At 41.3% G+C, this 21,613-nt stretch overlaps 1 protein-coding gene across 1 annotated transcript in view; it reads right to left on the bottom strand.

The window, feature by feature from the left end:
- Nucleotides 1–21,412, bottom strand: part of CORO2B (coronin 2B) — a 229,172-nt gene extending 207,760 nt beyond the window's left edge. Inside the window, exon 1 of the mRNA XM_044665324.1 lies at nt 21,136–21,412. Within this exon, the coding sequence (XP_044521259.1) occupies nt 21,136–21,150 (15 nt within the window). The 5' untranslated portion in view covers nt 21,151–21,412. The remainder of the gene's footprint in view (nt 1–21,135) is intronic.
- Between the last annotated feature and the right edge of the window lie 201 nt (nt 21,413–21,613).

Raw genomic sequence — 21,613 nt, forward strand, 5'->3', positions numbered from 1 at the left:
ACTAAAAAGCTTTTGTACAAACAAAAACAATGTAGTCAAAATCAGAAGGGAAACAACAAATTGGGAAAAAATCTTTATAACGAAAAACTCTGACAGGGGTCTAATTACTCAAATATACAAGGAGTTAAAGCAATTGTATAAAAAATCAAGCCATTCCCCAATTGATAAATTGGCAAGAGACATGAATAGGCAATTTTCAGGTAAAGAAATCAAAAGTATCAATAAGTACATGAGAAAGTGTTCCAAATCTCTAATAATTAGAGAAATGCAAATCAAAACAACTCTGAGGTATCACCTCACACCTAGCAGATTCTAAAATGAAAGAAGGGGAGAGTAATGAATGTTGGAGGGGATGTGGCAAAATTGGGACATTAATGCATTGCTGGTGGAGCTGTGAACTGATCCAGCCATTCTGGCTGGCAATTTGGAATCATGCTCAAAGGGCTATAAAAGAATGCCTGCCCTTTGATCCAGCCATACCATTGTTGGGTTTGTACCCCAAAGAGATCATAGATAAACAGCCTTGCACGAAAATATTTATAGCTGCACTTTTTGTGGTGGCAAAAAACTGGAAAAGGAGGGTATGTCCTTCAATTGGGGAATGGCTGAACAAACTGTGGTATATGCAGGTGATGGAATACTATTGTGCTAAAAGGAATAATAAACTGGAGGAGTTCCAGGTGAACTGGAAAGACCTCCGGGAACAGATGCAGAGTGAAAGGAGCAGAGCCAGAAGAACATTGTACACAGAGACTGATATACTGTGGTAAAATCGAATGTAATGGACCTCTGTACCAGCAGCAATGCAATGACCCAGGACAGCTCTGAGGGATTTATGGTAAAGACGCTGCCCACATTCAGAGGAAGAACTGCAGGAGAGGAAACATATAAGAAAAGCAACTGCTTGAACGCATGGGTCGGGGTAGACATGATTGGGGATGTGGACTCGAAACGACCACACCAATGCAACCACCAACAATTTGGAAATAGGTCTTGATCAAGGACACATGACAAAACTAGTGGAAATGTGCGTCGGCCATGGGTGGGGGGAGTGCGGGGGGTGAAGGGGAAAGTAGAAGCATGAATCATGTAACCATGTTAAAAATGATTATTAATAAATGTTTAAATTTTTTTAAAAAATGGCTCTTACTAGGCTATGGCCATTGTACATGCTATAGCTTCTTAGAGCCACAGATGATAACTGGGGGAAAGGCAGACACCAAAGATGGGCGAGCAGCCCTGAAAAGGGTTCAACAAGCTCCTACGGATGCACTAGTCCTCCCTGAATGTCCCATACACCTGTCCGGTCTCCTATACTTTCATATATAGATATACAAGATAAGAGCTAATAATGACAGCTAGCATGTATATAATGCTTATCATGTGTCAGGCATTTACAAATATAATCTCATTTGATCCTAAAACCAACGCTGGAAGGTAGGTGCTATGATTATACCCATTTTTACAGGAAATGGAGGCAAACAGAGGTTAAGTGGTCTGAGATAGAATTAAAAAGCACTTTAAAATATCTATTATGTCATCTGAGTCTCATAATAGCCCTATGATTGAGGTGCTAGTTATTATGCTTCATTTTACAAAGGAGAAAACTAAGGCAAACAGCGAGTCACATAGCTAAAAAACATCTGAGTCAGGATTTGAAATTAGATCTTCCTTGACTTCAAGACTGGCACTCTCTCTACTACTCCAGCTACAGCCTAGATTCATCTAACATTTCCTGTTTTCCTGGGTCTGTGGTTAAGAAATCTGGGAAGCACAAAAGTATAAAAGACAGTCCAATCCCTCAAGGCACCTACAACCTAAATAGGAAGAAAGGACTTCTAGATAAGCAGCAGTACAGAAACAAACAAGAGGTGAGTGGTACATTTTGTCATCTCAAGAGGGGTTCTGAAAAGAGATCAATGACAGTCCTCACTGCTGGAAATTCCTATTCAGAATCACAACTGGCACACAAAGATTCTCATTCAGCAAAAATTCATTCACATTCAGACACACCAGAGAAGAAAGATCTGGGATAAGGATTGGAATGAAAAAAGTTTTCAGATGAATCCTTAAAAGCAGAAAGTTCCATCCTTATTGCATAAATGTATAGACTTAAAAATCAGGAGATCAAGGTTCAAATTTCATCTCTAATGCTTTACTAGAGGGATGGCCTTGGGCAGATCTCTTAATTTCTCTAGGATGTGGTTCCCTTAAGTTTAAAATGTGAGATAGCACTTTTGACTATTGAAATTGCAAGGCTACTGTAAAAAATAAAAATAGGGGAAAACACATTATAAACTTTAATACACCATAAAAACAAAGACAGCTAGGGTAGCACAGTAGATAGAGTGCCAGATGGAAAGACGTAGATTCAAATCTAGCCTTAGACACTTCCTAGCTGTGTGACCCTGGGCAAGTCACTTAAACCCCATTGCCCACCCCTTACTGTTCTTACGTCTTAGAACTGATACTAAGACAGAAAGTATGGGTTTAATTTTAGGAAAAAAAATCATAGAAACTATGAATTACTTTCTTTCCCAGATTCCCCTGAATTACCCAAGCATTCAGCTTAGGGGGTACAATGGATGGAAGCCTGGGCCTCAAGTCAGGAAGATCTAAATTCAAATCCAACCACAGATGCTTACTAGTTGTGTGACCCTGAGCAAGTCATTTAATTGCTGTCTGCCTCATTTTCCTCAACTGTAAACTGGAGATAATAACACCTGCCTCTCAGGTTGATCAAATGAGATAATATTTATAAAGTGTTTTGAAAATCTTAAAGCACAAGCTATTCCTATAAATGGGGCTTCACTGTATCATTCACAAATCAAAAGCCTCCTTTCCTTCACCAAAGTTAAACCCTAAAAGTACAGATTTTAGAACTGGAAGGGATCTTAAGAGGCCAACCTCCTCATTTTACATATGAGGAAACTGAGGCTGAAATAGGTTAAGTATTTTTCCCAAGGGGCACACTGGCTTTGAATGTCAGAGGCAGGATCTGAACCCAGCTCTTCTTCCTTCCTCCAAAGCTAGCACTCTATCCACTCTGTACTGATGCAGGGATTTTTCAGTTGTGGTTATGTGGCATAAAAAACCGCAAAATAACTTGGGTAGGGATAGACAGGGCTTCCAAGAAGTATTCCCCAAAGAGTGCCATGACCCTCAAATACCCAGGAAGGCCAGGGTTCGGTCACAGATTATGTGTCTTCCCTAACCACCCACCTCCCTCCACAAAAGTATCTCACTGGGTCAAAGACCATAAAACTGCTTGTCAAGTCAGAAACCAAAATCCCTGCTTTTGAACCTTGCTGGTGCAAATCATAATGAGACAAGTCTATTTCCTCCTGTAAATCCGCTGGGGGAAGCCTGCACGAGACCCAGGAACCATGGAATGACTCTGAGGAACTGCTCGGAGCCAAGGAAAGGGACCGTGCTTAAAACAAGGTCAAAGCCATTCATCAGGGAGAAAAAAAGGTTCAGGCCTCAGAGAGACTTTGACCATCTCAACTTTGCACAGAGATAAATTTTAAAAAACAAAAAACAAAACATAGCTCTGCAGAGCCCAAATGCTTGCAAGCATGCATGTGAATGCTTTCTTTGGCTTTGCTTTTTTAATGAAGGCAGGAAACCAAAATTTAATGACCAGATTTATTTGTCACAATTACATTTCTATTGCCAAAACAGACAGCACAGAATGAGGTGGATGGAGGGGGTGGAGGAGAAGGAAAAGTAGCTTTTCAACTGTCCTGAACTATTCAAACAAAAGAAAAAAGAAAATAGGGGCCACTTGGGGAAGAGGAATTTTTCTTTCCTGGCAAATGGAGCAGATACATTCTGAGTTCAGGACTGCAACATATTAGACTCAGAAATGAAAAAAGATTTCCTAATTGTAATAATTGTGCAACTGGGCAGCTAGATAGCCCAATGGATAAAGAACCAGACCTGGAGATTAGAGGACATGGATTCAAATCTGGCCTCAGACAATGCCCAGGTGTGTGACCCTGGGCAAATCACTTAACCCAAATTGCCTAGTTCTTACTACTCTTCTGTCTTAGAACTGATATTCGGTATCAATTCTAAGCCAGAATGTAAGGATTTTTTAAGAAAAGAATTGTGGAACACTAAATGTAGAATAAATTGACTCCTCGACCTACTCATGTGTGTTCAGGTAATTCCTGAGATGGGATCTCATCTCATCTTATTCCCCCTGCTCATAAAGTCCTCCAGAAACTAGGATATATCCTCATTTTTTCACAGATAAGGAAACTGAGGCCTGGAGAAATTAAGTGACTTACCCAACATCACATAATACTGGTCATAGTAAAGATGTAAACCCAGATGTCTTGATTCCAAATCAAATTACTACCTCTAAATCAAGGGGTTTTAACATAAGGTCCATAGACCACCCCCTCTAATAGGGTCTGTGAAGAAGGCCTTTGAACTTGAATGGGAAAACAATTATATCTCTAACTTTCACTAAGCTCTAACTGAAATTTAATATCATTTTCAATTATTTAAAACCATCATTTTGAGAAAAGGTCTATAGATTTAGTAGCCTGCCAAAGTAGCCTGGTATACCGCCCCCCCAAAAAAAGTTAAGAATACCTGTTTTAAGTCTTTCTCCCTCAAGGCCCAATTAAGTCTTGGAAGCAGGCCTTCCCCATCTCTTCTAGCCCACAGCTATCCCCCTCTTTCCTGGCCACTCATGGAATTTATTGCCTTTTCCATAGTATTCTTGCATGGCCAAGTAAGTCTATGAAAGAATTGACAATGGGTATCTAGAAAAGAATAGTGGCTACCAGCCTGTAAAACATAAAGAACCAGGAAAAAAACAAGCATTTACTGAGTACCTACTATGTGTCAACCCATGATGTCCCTGGTCCTCTTCAAAACAAAGGATGAACAATAGCTATGTGCCAGAAATCATGCTAAGCTCTTTACAATTATTATCTTATTTGGTCCTCACAACAATCCTGGGAGGTAGGTGCTATTATGCTCCCCATTTTACAGATGAGGAAACTGAAGCCAACAAGGTTAGGTGATTTGCCCTGTGTCACACAGTAAGTGTCTAAGGTTGGATTTGAACTCAGGAAGATGAGTCTTCTTGAATTCAGGTCCAGAACTCTTTACCTCTGTGCCACCAACTGCCCAGAGATCACTGTTTTCTTCAAATGTTCCACAGATAACAGACTCAACTTCCCAACAAGACCATAACTCCTGGGAGGGAAGCAACACAAAAGGCTTCATTCATGTCCCCAACAATACACTGCACAGCCTTGTGTACATCATATTGGCTCAGCAATCCATCAATCAACCAGCACTTATTCAGCCCCTATTTTATGCCAAGCTTTGTGATGGGCACTGGGAATATACAAAACAATAATGAAATGACACCTGCCCTCGAGGAGCTTCCATGCTCTCATATTCTAACACTCTAACAGACAAGAGAGCTCATTTATTCAGTCCCCACAAGCCTCCCAAAACGGAATACACTCAGCATGCTTGACATCTCTTTATTCCTCTTAAACTGAATTAAATAAAGGATAAACTTGTCTCCTATATTACTCTATTTTGTCACACACAGTGATGTAGGGTGGGGAGGGGATGGGAAGGGAAACCCCAAAGCTCCAAAGTTTAAAGTACTCTAATTCCATTGCATCAACCTGAGTCTTCCAGGAAGCACACCTACCCCCATCCACTACATCCCTACTGAGCAGCAGCAGCTCCCGCATCAGGACCACAGTCTTATTTTAAGCCTGTGGAGTGAACACACTCTGCTTTAGTATGACAACACATGAAAATTCTATGGCTCTGTGACTAAACCAAACTACAAACCCCTAAGTGATTTTGAAAGCTTAAATATTTTTTTTAAAGCACAAAGACAGATATTCTCTGTGGAGAAATGGGAAGATAGAGGCTAAGGTAATGAGGATGGCTTGTCAGACCAACTGAAAACACAAAAAGAAAGATGCCAAACAAGATCCTTTTAGAAAAATAAATAGTGCCTCCCAGGAGTTGCTTACAGGGGAAAAGGAGGCCCGTTTTGTTCACTTATTGTACAGAGCAGTTTTATTTATTAAATCTTGAAATGGCTAAACCTCTTGGAGTTTTCATTCAGTTTATTTTCCAGTCATGTCCAACTCTTCGTGACCCCATTTTGGGCTTTCTTGGCAGAGATACTGCCTTGGTTTGCCATTTCCTTCTTTATCTCATTTGACAGATGAGGAAACTGAGGCAAACAAGATCAAGTGACTTACCCAGGGTCACAGAGCTGAGTGTCAAATTTGGCCAAATTTGAACTCATGAAGATGGGTATTCTTGACTGGCTTTATCCACTTTGCCCATATAACTGCCCTGGTAAACCACTGAGAACAGACTCTTACAAACTCACCTATCCCAGACTGGATTAGGAAATGGATTTTTTTTTTAAACCCTTGTACTTCGGTGTATTGTCTCATAGGTGGAAGATTGGTAAGGGTGGGCAATGGGGGTCAAGTGACTTGCCCAGGGTCACACAGCTGGGAAGTGGCTGAGGCCGGGTTTGAACCTAGGACCTCCTGTCTCTAGGCCTGACTCTTACTCCACTGAGCTACCCAGTTGCCCCCTTATTTTTTTTTTAATCCTTACCTTCTCACTTATAATCAATACTAAATATCTGTGTATCCACTCTAAAACAGAAAGGCAAGAACTAGGGAACTGAGGTTAGGTGACTTGCCCAGGGTCACAGCTAGGAAGAAGCTATTTGATCCAGGACCTCCAGACTCAAAGCCTGACCTATCCACTGAACCACCTAGCTACCCTGTGACAGTAGGATTTAGAGACAGACAGGGCCTTAGAGATCATCTAGTACAAAAGTTATTCACCTTTTTTGCATCCTGGACGCCTTTGACAGCCTGGTAAAGTCTATAGACCCCCTTCTTAGAATAATGTTGTTGGAGGTTTTTTTTAATACATAATTGAAGGAAATGCTGAATTTCAGTCAGAGGTTACTGAATGTAAACATAAATTTTTTTTCCCCATCATAATTCATGGACTCTCTGAGATCTATTCACAGAATCTTTGAGGTCTGTGGAGCCTACATTAAGAACCTTCAGTGCAGGGGGCAGCTAGGGCAGCTCAGTAGATTAAGAGTCAGGCTCAGAAATGGGAAGGCAAAGATTTTTTTAAAAGAAAGAACCTCCACTATAGCACAAGATCCTCAATTTCATTAATGAGAAAATTGAAATCCAAAGGGACAAAACAACAACCTAGGTCACCCAGGTAAGTGGCAGAACTAAGACACAAATCCAGGCTTTATTTAAATGTATTTAAATATTTAGTTCTGTGTGTGTGTGTGTGTGTGTGTGTGTGGCCATTGAGCACTTCAGTCCTGTTGTGACTGCCGCAGCTATCAAAGCCTAGAAAAGCAGCTGCCCCGGGAAGCAGGGACTACCAGGAAAGGGCAGATGCAAATTGAACATGCTGCCCCCCCTACCTCACTTTCATTAAGAACCCAGAGCAACCAAGAACACATTAATCAACAAGTCCAAGTCAGTGCCTACAGAGGACTCAGCTCTGTGTTCAGTGCCAGAGGGAGGGATGCAGAGAAATGCACAACCTTGTCTCTCTGCCCCAGAGATATTCAACTTTCTCACAAACAAAACAATTCTAAGACAGTCACACTGGAGAGCTGGGCACTATCTCAGGGTACCGCAAGAGTTCAGAAGGAGCGAGCCATGTGTGCCACAGTAGTGAGAAGAGGGGCAGCTAGGTTTGGCACAGAGAATAGAGCCTTCCTGAGTTCAACTCCAGCCTCAGACATTTACTAGCTGTGTGACTCTGAACAAGTCACTTAATCCTATTTGCCTATTAACTAAATAAACCATGTTGGACTCCATTAACTCTTCTGTCCAATGAGCTGTGCAAGAAAAAAGTAAACTATTCCAGTATCTTTGGCAAGAAAACCCCAAATGAGGTGACAGAGAGTAGGATAGGATGAAAAACAACAATACCTGGTCTGGGAGGGGTCTTGGAAAAGGTAAGCCTTCAAAGGTGGGACATGCTGTCAGTTTGATAAGAAAAACCCAAGAGGCAAACACATTGAGGATCAGCCATTTGGAACTGAAAAAGACATTAGAGATTATCCACTTTACCCTCTCATTTTTTTAGATGAGAAAACTGAGGTCCAGAAAAGTAAAACAAATTGCCTACAGTCACACAATTGGCAGAGTCAAATATTCAAATCCAGGCTCTGTCACTCTACTTTATTCTGCTTTTTTTTTGTTGTTGTTTTGTTTAAATGTAAAGAGAGCAGCGCTCTTGGCCCACCCATTCATAAAGCATGGGATCTGAACTGTGTTTCCTGTAGCAGACAGGGGCTGAACTGAACCATCTACCCTCCACTGGTTGTACCCATGAACATCGGGACTTTTTTTTAGATGGCTGGGTAGGATTAAGGGTGTTCTTTGTGGTTGGGGGAACAGGTTTTTGTTTGTAGTTATTGTTTTTTCTACGTGAAGATATTCTATATAGGGATTAAAGCTATACCTTGGGTTGGCCTCCTTTTTACTATAATTCTTGCATTTCAATATTTCTACAGGCTCTTATGGTCTTAAGAGGAAATGTAGCATAGACCGTTACAGAACCAAGATCTGAGTTAAAAATCTTCTCTCTAGGGGCAGCTGGGTGGCTCAGTGGATTGAGAGCCAGGCCTAGAGACGGGAGGTCCTAGGTTCAAATCCGGCCTCAGACACTTCTCAGCTGTGTGACCCTGGGCAAGTCACTTGACCCCCATTGCCCACCCTTACCACTCTTCCACCTATAAGTCAATACACAGAAGTTAAGGGTTTAAAATAAAATAAAATAAAAAATAAAAAATAAAAATAAAAAAAAAAAATCTTCTCTCTGATGCATACTAGCTATATGACTCTGGGAAAGTCACAATCTTTTTCAGACTAAATTGCTTAGAAGGTGCTGGTGTTTATTGATAGGGAAAGGTTCTTGAACCCTATATTAGTAAAATCATATAGAGATTCTCTCTATCCTTTTTTCTTAATATTTTATTATTTTCCTCAATTATATATAAAAACAATATTTAACCTTTTTTTTTTTAATTATGAATTCCCAAGGGCAGCAGGGAGATGCAATGGATAGAGTCCCAGGTCTGGAGTCCAGGTAATCTGGATTCAAATCTGGCTTCAGATACTTCCTAGCTGCCAAGTAATCTGGATTCAAATCTGGCTTCAGATACTTCCTAGCTGCCAGGTAATCTGGATTCAAATCTGGCTTCAGATACTTCCTTGCTGTGTGATTCTGAGCAAGTCACTTAATCCAATTTGCCTAGCTCTTGCCCCTCTGCCTTAAACTGTTACTAAGATAGAAAGTAAGGGTTTAAAAAAAAAAACATTTTTGAGATCCAAATTCTCTCCTTGTCTCCCTTCCCTGCCCCCTCCCTAAGATGGTAAGCAATCTGATATAGTTATACATGTCCAATCGTGTAAAACATATTTCTGAGGACAGCTGGGTGGCTCAGTGGATTGAAAGCCAAGCCTGAAGATGGGAGGTCCTAGGTTCAAATCTTTCCTCAGACACTTACTTCCAAGCTCTATGATCTTAGACAAGTCACTATTTAAAGTTAACCCCATTACTTAGCCCTTACTGCTCTTTTATCTTGTAACCAATACACAGTATTGATTCTAAGATAGAAAGTAAGGATTTTTTTAAAATCCATGTTAAGTCATTTTTTGGAAAAAAGGATCATGGTATTATTGAAAATAACTAAGTCACTGGCATTCAATGTACAATATTGTTGTTAATGTGTACAACATTCCCCTGGTTCTGCTCACTTCACTCTCTGCATCAGTTCATATAAGTATTCCCAGGTTTTTCTGGAATCTTCCTGTTTCCCATTTCTTCTAGCACAATAGTATACCACAACTTGTTCAGCCATCCCAACTGATAGGTATCTTCTCAATTTCCAATTCTTTGCCACTATAAAAAGAGATGTTATAAATATTTTTGTACCCACAGGTTCTTTTCCCTTGATTTATTTATTTTTAATCTCTTTGGGATACTGGCTTTTTGGTATTGATAGAACAAAAGATCAAAATTAGTATGCACAGTTTTGTAGCCCTTTGGGCAGAGCTCAAATTGCTCTCCAGAATGGTTGGATCCATTCACAACTTCACCAATATGACATTAATGTCCCAATTTTCCCACATCCCTTCCAACATTCATCATTTTAACTTTATTGTCATATTCTCCAAATGGATAGGTATGAGATGGTACCTCAATGTTGTTTTAATTTTCATTTCTCCAATCAGTAGTGATTTAGCACATTTTTTTCATATGACTATAGATAGCTTTGATTTATTTGTCTGAAAACTTCTTGTTAATACCCTTTGACCACTTATCATTTAGGGAATGACTTGTATTTAACTCATTTCTCTCTATATTTGAGAAAAGAGGCATTTATCAGAGATAATTGCTGTAAAAAAAATCTTCCTAGCTTTCTGCTTTCCTCCTAATCTTGGATGCATTGGTTTTGTGTAAAAATTTTTCCATTTAAAGCAGGAGTAGCATTCATGATACCAGACAATGCTAAAGTAGAAACAGATCGAATTAAGAGAGATCAGGAAAGAAATTACATTTTGCAGAAGAGTACTATAAACAATGAAGTAATATCAGTAATAAACATGTATGCACCAAATGGTATAGCATCTAGATTTCTAAAAGAGAAATTAAAGGAGCTTAAGGAGGAAATAGATAGTAGTGACAATAATAATGGGCATCCTTGATTCACTCCTGATCTTACTGGGAAGGCTTCTAGCTTATCCTCATTAGAGATGTGTGCTGATGGTTTTAGTTATGCATTTATCATTTTAAAGATAATTGCATTTATTCCAATGCTCTCTAGTGTTTTTCAAAGGAATGGGTGTTGTATATTGTCAAAGGCTTTTTCTACATCTATTGAGAAAATCGTGTGATTTCTGCTGGATTTATTATATTGCCAATTATGCTGATGATTTTCCTAATATTGGATCAGTCCTACAATCCTGCTATATATCCCACAAGGTCATAGTGACCACACGGTCCTTGTGATAGGTTGCTATAATCTTCTTGCTTGCTTTTTATTTAAAACTTTTGCTTCAATATTCATTAGAGAAAGTTACTTATTATCAAGAATTCATCATACTATTTGCTACTGTCTAGTGGGAAGAAAGAGGTGGCTGCCCCTTCTAAGAGTCAATCCACTTTTCCCTAATAAAGGGCACGACCATTCAAAAGAACTTATTTTCATCCTGAAATAGCTTGATTTGCATCTGTCTTAACTCCTGCTTCCAATAAGACTGGAAACGCAGGGGTAAAGTCCAACAAGTTTTGTTTTGTTTTGAACTTCCATGACCTAGCTCAACACACAGAACTAGAATCACAATGGCATCAACATGAGGTTGTTGCTGTTTGGTTATTTTTCAGTTATAGCCGACTCTTTATTTCAGCTTTTCTTGGCAAAGAGTCTTGAGTGGTTCACCATTTTTTTCCATTTCATTTTACAGATGAGGAAACTGAGGCAAATACAGTAAAGTGACTTGTGCAGGGTCACACAGCTAATTATGTCTGAAGTAAAATTTGAACTCGGGGAAAAGTAGCCTTTCTGGCTCCAAATCAGGCATTTATTCACTGTGCCACCTAGCTGCTTGAGTATCAACATGATACCTACTAACAACACATAGGAGATTCATGGAAGAAGGAAAAGGATTATTCATAGGATTGTACACTTTGTTGTAGTTGGAAAGGATTTGAGATTATCTCATTCCAACCCCCCACCTTTATTTTATAGATAAGGAAACTCAGCCCCCTCACCCCCACCCCAAGCATTGTGCCCAAGATAACACAGAACTTGCATCCAAATCTTCTGACTTGGTTCTCTTTCCACTGTTCTGCACTCCCTCACTTGATAATGGAAAGAACTGGTGGAAAATGAGCAGAACCAGGGAAAGCATGAACTAGGATGAAATAGTGTGGGAAGGGACACTAGGTAGAGAAAGGTTAAGGAGATGTGGAAGAAAGAAGGAAGGAGCCCTGAGTGACAGTGGAGTTAGAGAAACTGAGGCTAAGGGCAGGGGTTCTTAACCTGAGGTTCATAGGCCTTTTATTGATATTTTGATAATATTCCAGTATAATTGATTTCTTTCTGACAAGAGGTTCATCGGCTTCAACAGGCTGAAAAATGGGTCCATCACACACGTGCACGCACACACACAAGTTAAGAACTCCAGGACACATTAGGGGAGAAAGATTAGAGTGACATGAGGAGGAGGTGATGGAGAAGAGAGACAGGAGTTGGGGAAGGGGACCCTGGAAGATGAAAGCCCAAGAAATACACTACCTAGAGAGGTTTAGGGAGACTGATGCATTGTGTGATATCACATGAAGAATATACAAATTCTGTACTCAGAAATACACAATTCAGAACCTAGACTTTTTCCGCCAAGAGCTCAGAGACTGAAGCCAACATAACCGGCTGGAAAGTGGAAAAATTTATTCCATCAACTGACTGCTTGGCCCAAGGAAGGCCAAACAGTCCATTTGGCTAATTTTCATTTTCCTGAATTGCCTAAAGGGGCTACTTGTTTGGGGTGCAGTTAAGAGCTAATGTAATTCTCAAGGGAGAGTAGGCAATTTCCCATACCCCAAAATGATTTCTCCTCACATTCCCACTGACCTTCCTGTACCAGGAAACAGAATCTTTCCTTCCCTAGTGGGACATTAGATGTGAAGAACAAATTACCCAGAGAGAGATGTTAGATACTGAAGCTAATTTGCACAGAGATGTTAATGACTGATATCAGAACCTTCCCTGGGAACATATTTGGATAGCAGGAGAGAGCAGGAACATTGTTGGGGCTTACAACAGTGGGTTGGGGGAGGGTGGGAGTAGGGATCACCCACTAAGGACACAAGAGACAAACCTCACAAGTTTGCCAAGAGCCTCACCCACCTCCGTGACAAGTATTTCATCCTACCAAGGGAGTTTGAAGTGGGGGAGTAGTGTTCCAAGGAAATCTGATCCCTAGACCCATCCAGGAACCAAAGTTCCTGTGGGTCCCTGGCTAATTTTACTTCCTCTCCCAGCAGGAACCAAGCAGGAAAGGTGTGGGAAAATAGACTACTCTATTTTCAAGAGGTCGTTGTTTCCCTAGAATTCTGTAGGAGACATGAATCCTTTCTCCATCATCTCCTTGGACTTGGACCCAAGAATGGATGGCTCATCCATAAAGACTTGAGGTTTCCTTAGTGCTCTGTTATATCCTTGGGGAACTCTGGCTAGCTGGGCCAGTCCTATGTATCAACAGAATAGACAACAGAAAAGGCATTCTTGCCCAAAGACATTTCTTCATGCTCCTGGGGATGGAGCCTAAAACTCTCACTATTGGAATAAAATTGCAAGGGTCATCTGGAGATGATGACTTATATGGGTTAAAATATTTTACACAGAATGGATAACACCTTAGGGGGAATGAATTAGAAAATATTAATAAATCCATTAAAAGCCATTGTTTCCTAATGTAAACCAGAATGCTGAGGAGACTGAATCCAAGAGAGGCAAGAAATAATCTAGAGAGATACTAGAAGTAAGGTAGAAGGGTCCCAAGGTTCCATTATCCTGTAAATTGGGGGAGGCAGGTGTTACTAGACAGCCTTTTAAATCCTTCCAACTCCAGATCTATGATTCTACCAAATAAAATGAATCCTGGTGAGGGGGAGATAGAAAACATTTAGAGTCTACTCCTTCCCAAAGCCCATCTCTCTGGTCCATCATTCTATAAAATACTATTCCCAAGATCAAGTCCATTTGGCAAAGGAAAATATCAAACAACTGGAAATAAAATGGATTCTGAAGTTTGAGAATCTGGATTCAAATCCTATTTCTGATACTTAGCTCTTGTATTATTTGGCAGTTGTTATTTTTCAGTCATATTTGACTCTTCATAGTGAGTCTTGGGAGATGTAGTCTCCCTGGGTTTAAAGCATTTCAAAATGCACATTAGCCTCATTTAGCAGTTTGCTTGGCAAAGATTCTAGAGTGGTTTGCTATTTCCTACTCCAGCTCATTTTAAAGATGAGGAAACTGAGGCCAACAGGATTAAGTGACTTGCCCAGTGTCACATAGTTTGTAAATCTTTGAGGCCAGGTTTGAGGAGGTTTTCTGACTCCCATCCCAGAGCTCTACCTACTGTGCCACTTAGCTTAAGTCACTTAAAACTTCTAGATCTTATTTTCATCCTCTGTTAAATTATGGGGTTAGACTAGATGGCCTCTGAGTTCCATCTTAGTTCTAAATTTATTATCTTATGAAACTAAGTTTCTATCTTAAATGCCTATTGGATGCCTAGGGGTTTCCCTACCCTATACCTTCTTGTTTATGAATCTTACCTCTCAATTAATGTTATATAAATTTGAAACACAATCAACTCCCAAATATCCATTTCAAGAGACATACCTTTTTGGTACTTCTTCCTAAATGGAGGCCTTTTACATTCTAAAACACTCCACTTCTTCAAAAACTACCTGGTTCAAATGGTCAAAGGATATGAACAAACAATTTTCAGATGAAGAAATCAAAGATATCAATAATCATATGAAAAAATGTTCCAAATCACTCTTGATTAGAACAATACAAATCTTAAAAACTTCTGAAGTACCATCTCACACCTATCAGACTGGCCAATATGACAGTAAAGGAAAATGATAAATGTCAGAGAAGATGTGTCAAAATTGGGGCACTAAGGCATTGCTGGGAGTTGTGAACTCATCTAACCATTCTGGAGGGCAATTTGGAACTATATCCAAAGGGCTATAAAACAATGCATAACCTTTGATCCAGTAATATCACTACTAGGTCTTTATCCCAAAGACATTTTTTAAAAAGGAAGAGGAGAAGGACCTACTCGTACAAAAATATTTATAGCATCTCTTTTTGTGGTGGCAAAGAATTGAAAATTATGGGATGTCCATCAATTGGGGAATGGCTGAACAAATTGTGGAATACTATTGTGCTATAAGAAATGATGAACAGGATGACTTTAGAAAAAGCTGGAAAAACCTACATGAACTGATGCACAGTGAAACAAGCAGAACCAGAAGAATGCTGTTCACAGTAACAGCAATTCTGTGGAATGATCCAGTGTGATAGACTTAGCTACTCTCAGCAATATAATGATGCAGGACAATTCTGAGGGGCTTATAACAAAGAATATTATTCACTTCTAGAGAGAATGGTTGGAGTCAGAATGCGAATCAGAGCACATGATTTTTCACATTAGTTTATTGGGTTTTTATTTGGAGGCTTTGGTTTTATGAATATTCTTTTACAAAAATAAATGTGGAAATATATTTGCATGATAATACATGTATAACTCAGATCAAATCGCTTACCACTTCCAGGAAGGTTGAGGGAAGGGAGGGAGATCGACATAAAACTTCAAAAAACTTATGTGGAAAATTGTTATTGCAAGTAATGGGTAAAATTTTAAAAATACCTTTACTAAAAAAATCCTACCTGTATCAGTGCCTAGAACATAATAAATGCTTCATAAATGATTATTAGGGGGCATCTAGGTGGTTCAGTAGATTTTGAACCAGGCCCAAAGACTGGAAATCCTGGGTTCAAATCTGGCCTCAGACAGTCCCTAGCTGTGTGACTTTGGGCAAGTGACTTAATACCCATTGCCTAGCCCTTACTGCTCTTCTGCCTTAAATCAATACAAGATGAAAAGTGAAAGTTTTTTAAATTAAATAACTAAATAGAAATTTAAAAATCAATGATTATTGGGGGGAGCTGGGTAGCTCAGTGGATTGAGAGCCAGGCCTAGAGACAGAAGGTCCTAGGTTCAAATCTGGCTTCAGACACTTCCTAGCTGTGTGCCTCTGGGCAAGTCACTTGACCTCCATTGCCTACCCTTACCACTCTTCTGCCTTGGAGCCAATACACAGTTAAAAAATACACAGGGTTAAAAAAATTGAAAAAAAAAAAACAATTATGAATTTACTGATTGGTGATGCTATCTAGATGGAACACAGCTAAAAATGGTAGAAGGAAACAAAAAAAAATGTAAAGATATCTGAATACCAAAAAGAGATATTGTTAAAGCCTATGTCATATACTTCTGCCACTTTACTCATAGAAAGATCCATTAATGATTCATTCAAATCCTTTTTACTCCTAGTTTCCACATAGTTCTGACCTATCTGGCAGCTAATCTCTTTGCCCTCAAGAAATAAAAGCAATAAGTTGGGGAAGAGGAGAATGAAGACCTAACAGAAAAAGGCATATTGGCAGAAGCTAATGTGGAAAAGACAAAGTTATAAAAAACTGAAGTATGACTTCAAAGGGCACGATAATTATGGGCCATTTAATATAGGGGCAAAATAGTCCCTAGGGCTACTTTTGTGAATTAAGTTACTAGTATCTATCATTTGATGGTGAAAACAGATATGATCCTGTAATTCTGTATTTTTGTTCTGTGTTATTATTTCACTTTTCATATATTATGTATGTATGTATATATAAAATACATGTGACTTTATATATGTATGAGCATATATACATATATCTTGTCTCCCCCTAAAGAAAACATACAATCTTCAAGGTTACAGACTAATTGGATCTTATGCTTTTCTTCATTCCACAGAGTACTTTACCCTTGCATACACCACAACAGTAGACATTCTAGCCTCCAGCATTTCCCAAAGCTTAGAAGTCATTCTTATTTCATTCCTCAAAAAAGTGGGGTATCTGAGATATTCTCCAACCAAACAGCTTATCCCAGAGAGCCAGGTGGGGTAGCTTCTCTGGGAAGGTGTTCTAAAGCCTGCCTTAAAATGGAAATCCCCCTCTAAGATCAATGAAGCATTTAGCCAAAGGGTGGGAATCTGAAACTGACCTGGGGACCCCTTCCTGAGGGTGAGAGGAAACAGCATTAGTAGTCTCAATTCCTAGCCTGGGATCTGGGAGTGGAGCTGGCCAGTTTATCAGGAGTGTTCAGCCCAGAATCCCTAGAGGCTTTTCCAGTTTAGAGGACAAAGAAAACAGAGGGGCGTAGGGCCCTTTCCTCTATCAAAGCCCACAGAGATGGGCCTCAATAGAGATCATTTGCCCTCTTGTCCTTTTGGCTGAGCCCTGATTTCTAAAACCAAAGCATAGGGCCTTTTTTTAGTGCTTAGAGGTCATCTAGTCCCATTCCCATTATTTTAGAAATGAGGAAATTTGAGTCCCAGAAAGGGTCACTGATCACAGTTCCAAAGGCTTCTAATCACCTTGAACAGGAACTGCAGTCCCATGATGGTCAGAGACCCCTCTTGCCTGGAGACCTAGATCCTTTCAGAGATCCACAGAACACATGTTTCTGGGAGAAGAGCATTATAATGGTCTGACCCAGTCAGCTCCAAGGAAGCCATCCTTGTCCTAGTCAGAGTTTGAAAGAGGTGAAAAAGAAAGCTGAAGCCTCCCCCTAATCTTAACAGTTTAAAAAGTGAGAGACTGGCTGGGTGGAACAAAGCTCCATTGAAAGACATGCATGACTCTGGGCTTATTGCCTTGCTTTAACCCTTGGAACCTCTGACCTCTTCAGAGAGGTGACTCATAGAATCATTAATGTTAAAACAGGAAGGAGGGGGCAGCTGGTTAGCTCAGTGGATTGAGAGTCAGGCCTAGAGACAGGAGGTCCTAGGTTCAAATCTGGTCTCAGACACTTCCCAGCTGTGTGACCCTGGGCAAATCACTTGACCCCCATTGCCCACCCTTACCAATCTTCCACCTATGAGACAATACACCGAAGTTAAAGGTTTAAAATAAGAAAAATAAAAAATAAAAACAGGAAGTAGTCTAGGCTAATTCCTTTCAAATGAGGAAACTGAGTCCCAGGGAGCCCAAAGTCACACAGAAACTAAGTGGCAAGATCAGAGCAAGAAAACTGTCCTAATTCATAGGACAATCTTTTCAAGTTTTCCTGGCAAGAATACTGGAGTGGTTTGCCATTTTCTTCGCTAGATCATTTGACAGATGAGGCAGCTGAGGCAAAAAGGGTTAAATTGCTTGCCCAAGATCACGCAGTCAGTGTCAAAAACTAGATTTGAACTTGGGTCTTTCATGACTTCAGGACCATTGCTCTATTCACTGCTTTACCTACCTGACTGAATAGGACAGAGATGGGACTAAAACCTAGTTCTTAAGACCAGTTAGGAGTTAGTGGACTTTTTATTACATGGCTTTGGAGTAAGTCCTTCCATCTACATCTGTTCTGAATATTCCCAAATAAGACTGCCTTAGATTTAATTCTGGGTCCCTCCTTACTGTTCCTGCTCACCATTCTCAGGCCCCCAATCCTCAAACCCACTTGCTGTCCATCCCTAATAATAATAGCTAGCATTTCCATAGCACTTTGGGGTTTGTAAAACACTTTACAAATATCTCATTTGATCTTTATAGCAATCCTGGAAGCTGTTATTTTTATCTTCATTTTACAGTTGAGAAAACTGAGGCAGACAGAGGTTATGATTTGCCCCCAGGTCTCACAGCTAGTTAATATCTGAAGTTTGATTTAAACTCTGATCTTCCAAACTCCAGATCAATCACTCAAATTATTATGCCATCTAGTTGCCTCCTACCCTGCTCCCTCACCCCCACTCTAGGGAAAGCAGAGAATGGAATAGGTTTAATAATGGTAACATTCTCTGGGCTGATTCAATTTGTACTTAACATAGGGTCCATGAACTTGTGGGGAGAGGGATTTAATGTTATACTTTGTGGCTATATTTCAATAGAATTAGTTTCCTTTGGAATCAATCCTATGTATTTTATTTTATGCATTTAAAAACATTATTCTCTGACCTCAGACACTTCCTAGCTGTGTGACCTGGGCAAGTCACTTAACCACAATTGCCTAGCCCTTACTGCTCTTCTGTATTGGTTCTGACAAAAGGTAAGGGGTTTAAGAAAAATTCTAAGAAGACTACATCAGATTGCCAATGGAATCTATAACATAAAAATGGCTAAGAAACTATAATATTGATGGAGAAGGAAGGAAAGGTGGAGAAAACAAAGCTTGTATAAAAAAGGATTTCCAGAAGGTCCAGATCACCTATCTGTAGCATAATGTTTCTATGTTGCCATGCCAGTCCTTTCTGGGGTGGTCATCTCTTCTGAGTCTGCAAAAGCATTTAGGAGTTAAACAGCTTAACCAATGTCTAATCTTACCCAACTAGTCCATTATACTCACTCTGCTTTAGTCCATATCTTCAGGATCATTATTAACACCTCGAATTTATGAGAGCTAGAAAGGCCCTCAGAAATCATATATTTTAACTCCCCTCATTTTATCAGTGAGGAAACTTAGGCCTATAGAAGGGAATGAAGTGGCTTGATAACTTCTGGTTCCTTCCACTTGACCATGACAAAATAAAAAGGAAAAATCATATTACATACATACATACATACATACACCCAAAATTTATTTGGAAATAAATTTTTGGTCTGTATAGACCAAAAGTTTATTTCCAAATAAATAAGATTATAGACCAAAAGTCTGTTTCCAAGTTTTTTTCTAACACATTGTCCAAGTACCTATGCTAAAAAAGGCCAGTAGCCATTGGAAAAAGTTTAGCTCAAATGTCCTTAACAGAGTTCTCTCTTGGGTTTATTCTACCATAATCCTATCAAAAGTAGCACGCAGGCTCATAGCTGGTTAATCAGTAAAGACTTGAGCTCTCTGACCCTCCCCACCTCTTTCTGTAGGCCTGAGAACCAGCATTCCATCATGCCCCATGGTCCTGCCAGCACACACAGACTGCATCCTACTCTTGGCATCATCTACTCAACTCCAGCCGCCAGGCCAGTGTGAGGAAAAGGTAGTGAGTAGTACTTGGGGAAGCAAAGGAGGATTTTTTTCCCAAAATCCCAATGGAAAATAACACATATTCCCTTGGCCATCAAAGGAATTGACATCATTCATGAAGCCATCTTTGGAACATACTTTCTCAGGCACTCTTACAAACATTATCTCATTGGATCAGTTGGTAGGATCCAAAGCTCTATTATTATTTCTATACTATAGGTGAGGAAACTAAGGCCTGAAGAGTTTGTGTGACTGATCAGTTTCCCACAATGTGGCCTAAAGCCTAGATCCCCCAGCTTCCAGCTGAATGCTCCTTTGCAGGACTACATAATAATCCTTTTTCCCCCTTAACCCCCTCCTATCTCAAGATGGAAAAGCAGAAAGCAGAAAGCGACACCTTTCAGAAATAAACCTTGTTTCTCAACTGGCATCCGATTAACATTCGTTTTCCTCAGCTTGAGAAGAGGAGAGGCTTTCATCGTCCAAGGCTGACCCTTGCCCTGCCCCACCAGGCCCCTCAAAGGGTCTCCTCCCCCACCCCTCTCCCCAGACACCTGTGGACCCTCGTAAGAGCCCGCTCCTGAGCTGAACCAGAGCTCCCTGTGAAGCAAGTGGAAGCCCGGTTCTCTGAAATCTAGGGGTTCTCCCTCCTTCCGTGAGCTACCCAGGGGTAAGGCCAATTTCTAGGGAATGACAGCCAGCCCCTCCTGAGGACCTGCTGGGAGGTGTGCAAGAGGCATGCAGTCACCACACACCCACCAGCACACAGCAGCCGGCCTTCTCTGGGACCACGGAGCTGGCCGCCGGAGTCCTCAAGGGGTTAAAAATGCAGTATCCAAGGCGAAGAACCACTTCCCCGGGTGCCCAGCCAGGGGGTTGTCCTCACGCCTATCCCACTACCCTCGCCGGGCCACGCCAAGGCTGTTTCTTTGCACCCACTCTCTACTCATCCGGGTCGAAGGAGTGGAAGTGCTTGGCTTTAGGGAGGGGGTCCTGGGGGGTTGGGAAGAGAGGAGGGATAGGAGGGAGGGGGCTGGGTAGGGGGCGGAGTGCACGCTGCACCTTTAAGACAGAAGACACCCATGTCAACGCAAAAGCAAGCCAGCAGCAGAGGACTTCCTCCCCCTCCCCTCCCCTCCACTGCCCTGCCCTCTCCTCCAGCCCGCAGCCCGCGCCCGCAGTCCGGTCCTTTAGCGGGGGAGCTACCCTACGGCCGCGGCCACTCGGCTCCCTTTGGACCCGGCTGGGGAATGACGCTTACCTTTGTGACAGTCATGCAGAAAGTCTGGGGGAAGTCGCCAAGGTTTCCCGAAGCCCAAGGGTGGCAGAGAGGGAGGGGGTGGCGGGATGGGGGACGGGCAGCCCACTTCTCCCTCGCGCGCTCCTGCTCGCTCTGGATTTCCGCCCCCTCCTGTCTCCTCCGCTCTCGCAGATGCGGGAGGTTGGCCCGAGTGAGGAAAGCGAGCGGAGCGAAGGGGAGCGTAGAGCTGCGGCGGTGTCTACCCCGCAGAGAGCTCCGCGGCGGCGTCAGTGGCTACGGGCAGAGAGCGCAGAGCGCAGAGCGCAGAACGGAGTGGAGGGGAGCGGAGCGGAGCCAGAGAAGGAGGGAGGAAGATGGGGGAGGGGAGAGGAGGGAGAGCGGGGGAGGAGGAAAGGGGGAGGGGGAAGGGACCACCCCTCGGAATCTGATTAAGCTGTCCTCGCGGCTCGCTCTGGCAGCGGCGGTGATGTCAGTACAG

The sequence above is a fragment of the Gracilinanus agilis genome, chromosome 2, assembly GCF_016433145.1.
Source record: "Gracilinanus agilis isolate LMUSP501 chromosome 2, AgileGrace, whole genome shotgun sequence".
Classification (NCBI taxonomy): domain Eukaryota; kingdom Metazoa; phylum Chordata; class Mammalia; order Didelphimorphia; family Didelphidae; genus Gracilinanus; species Gracilinanus agilis.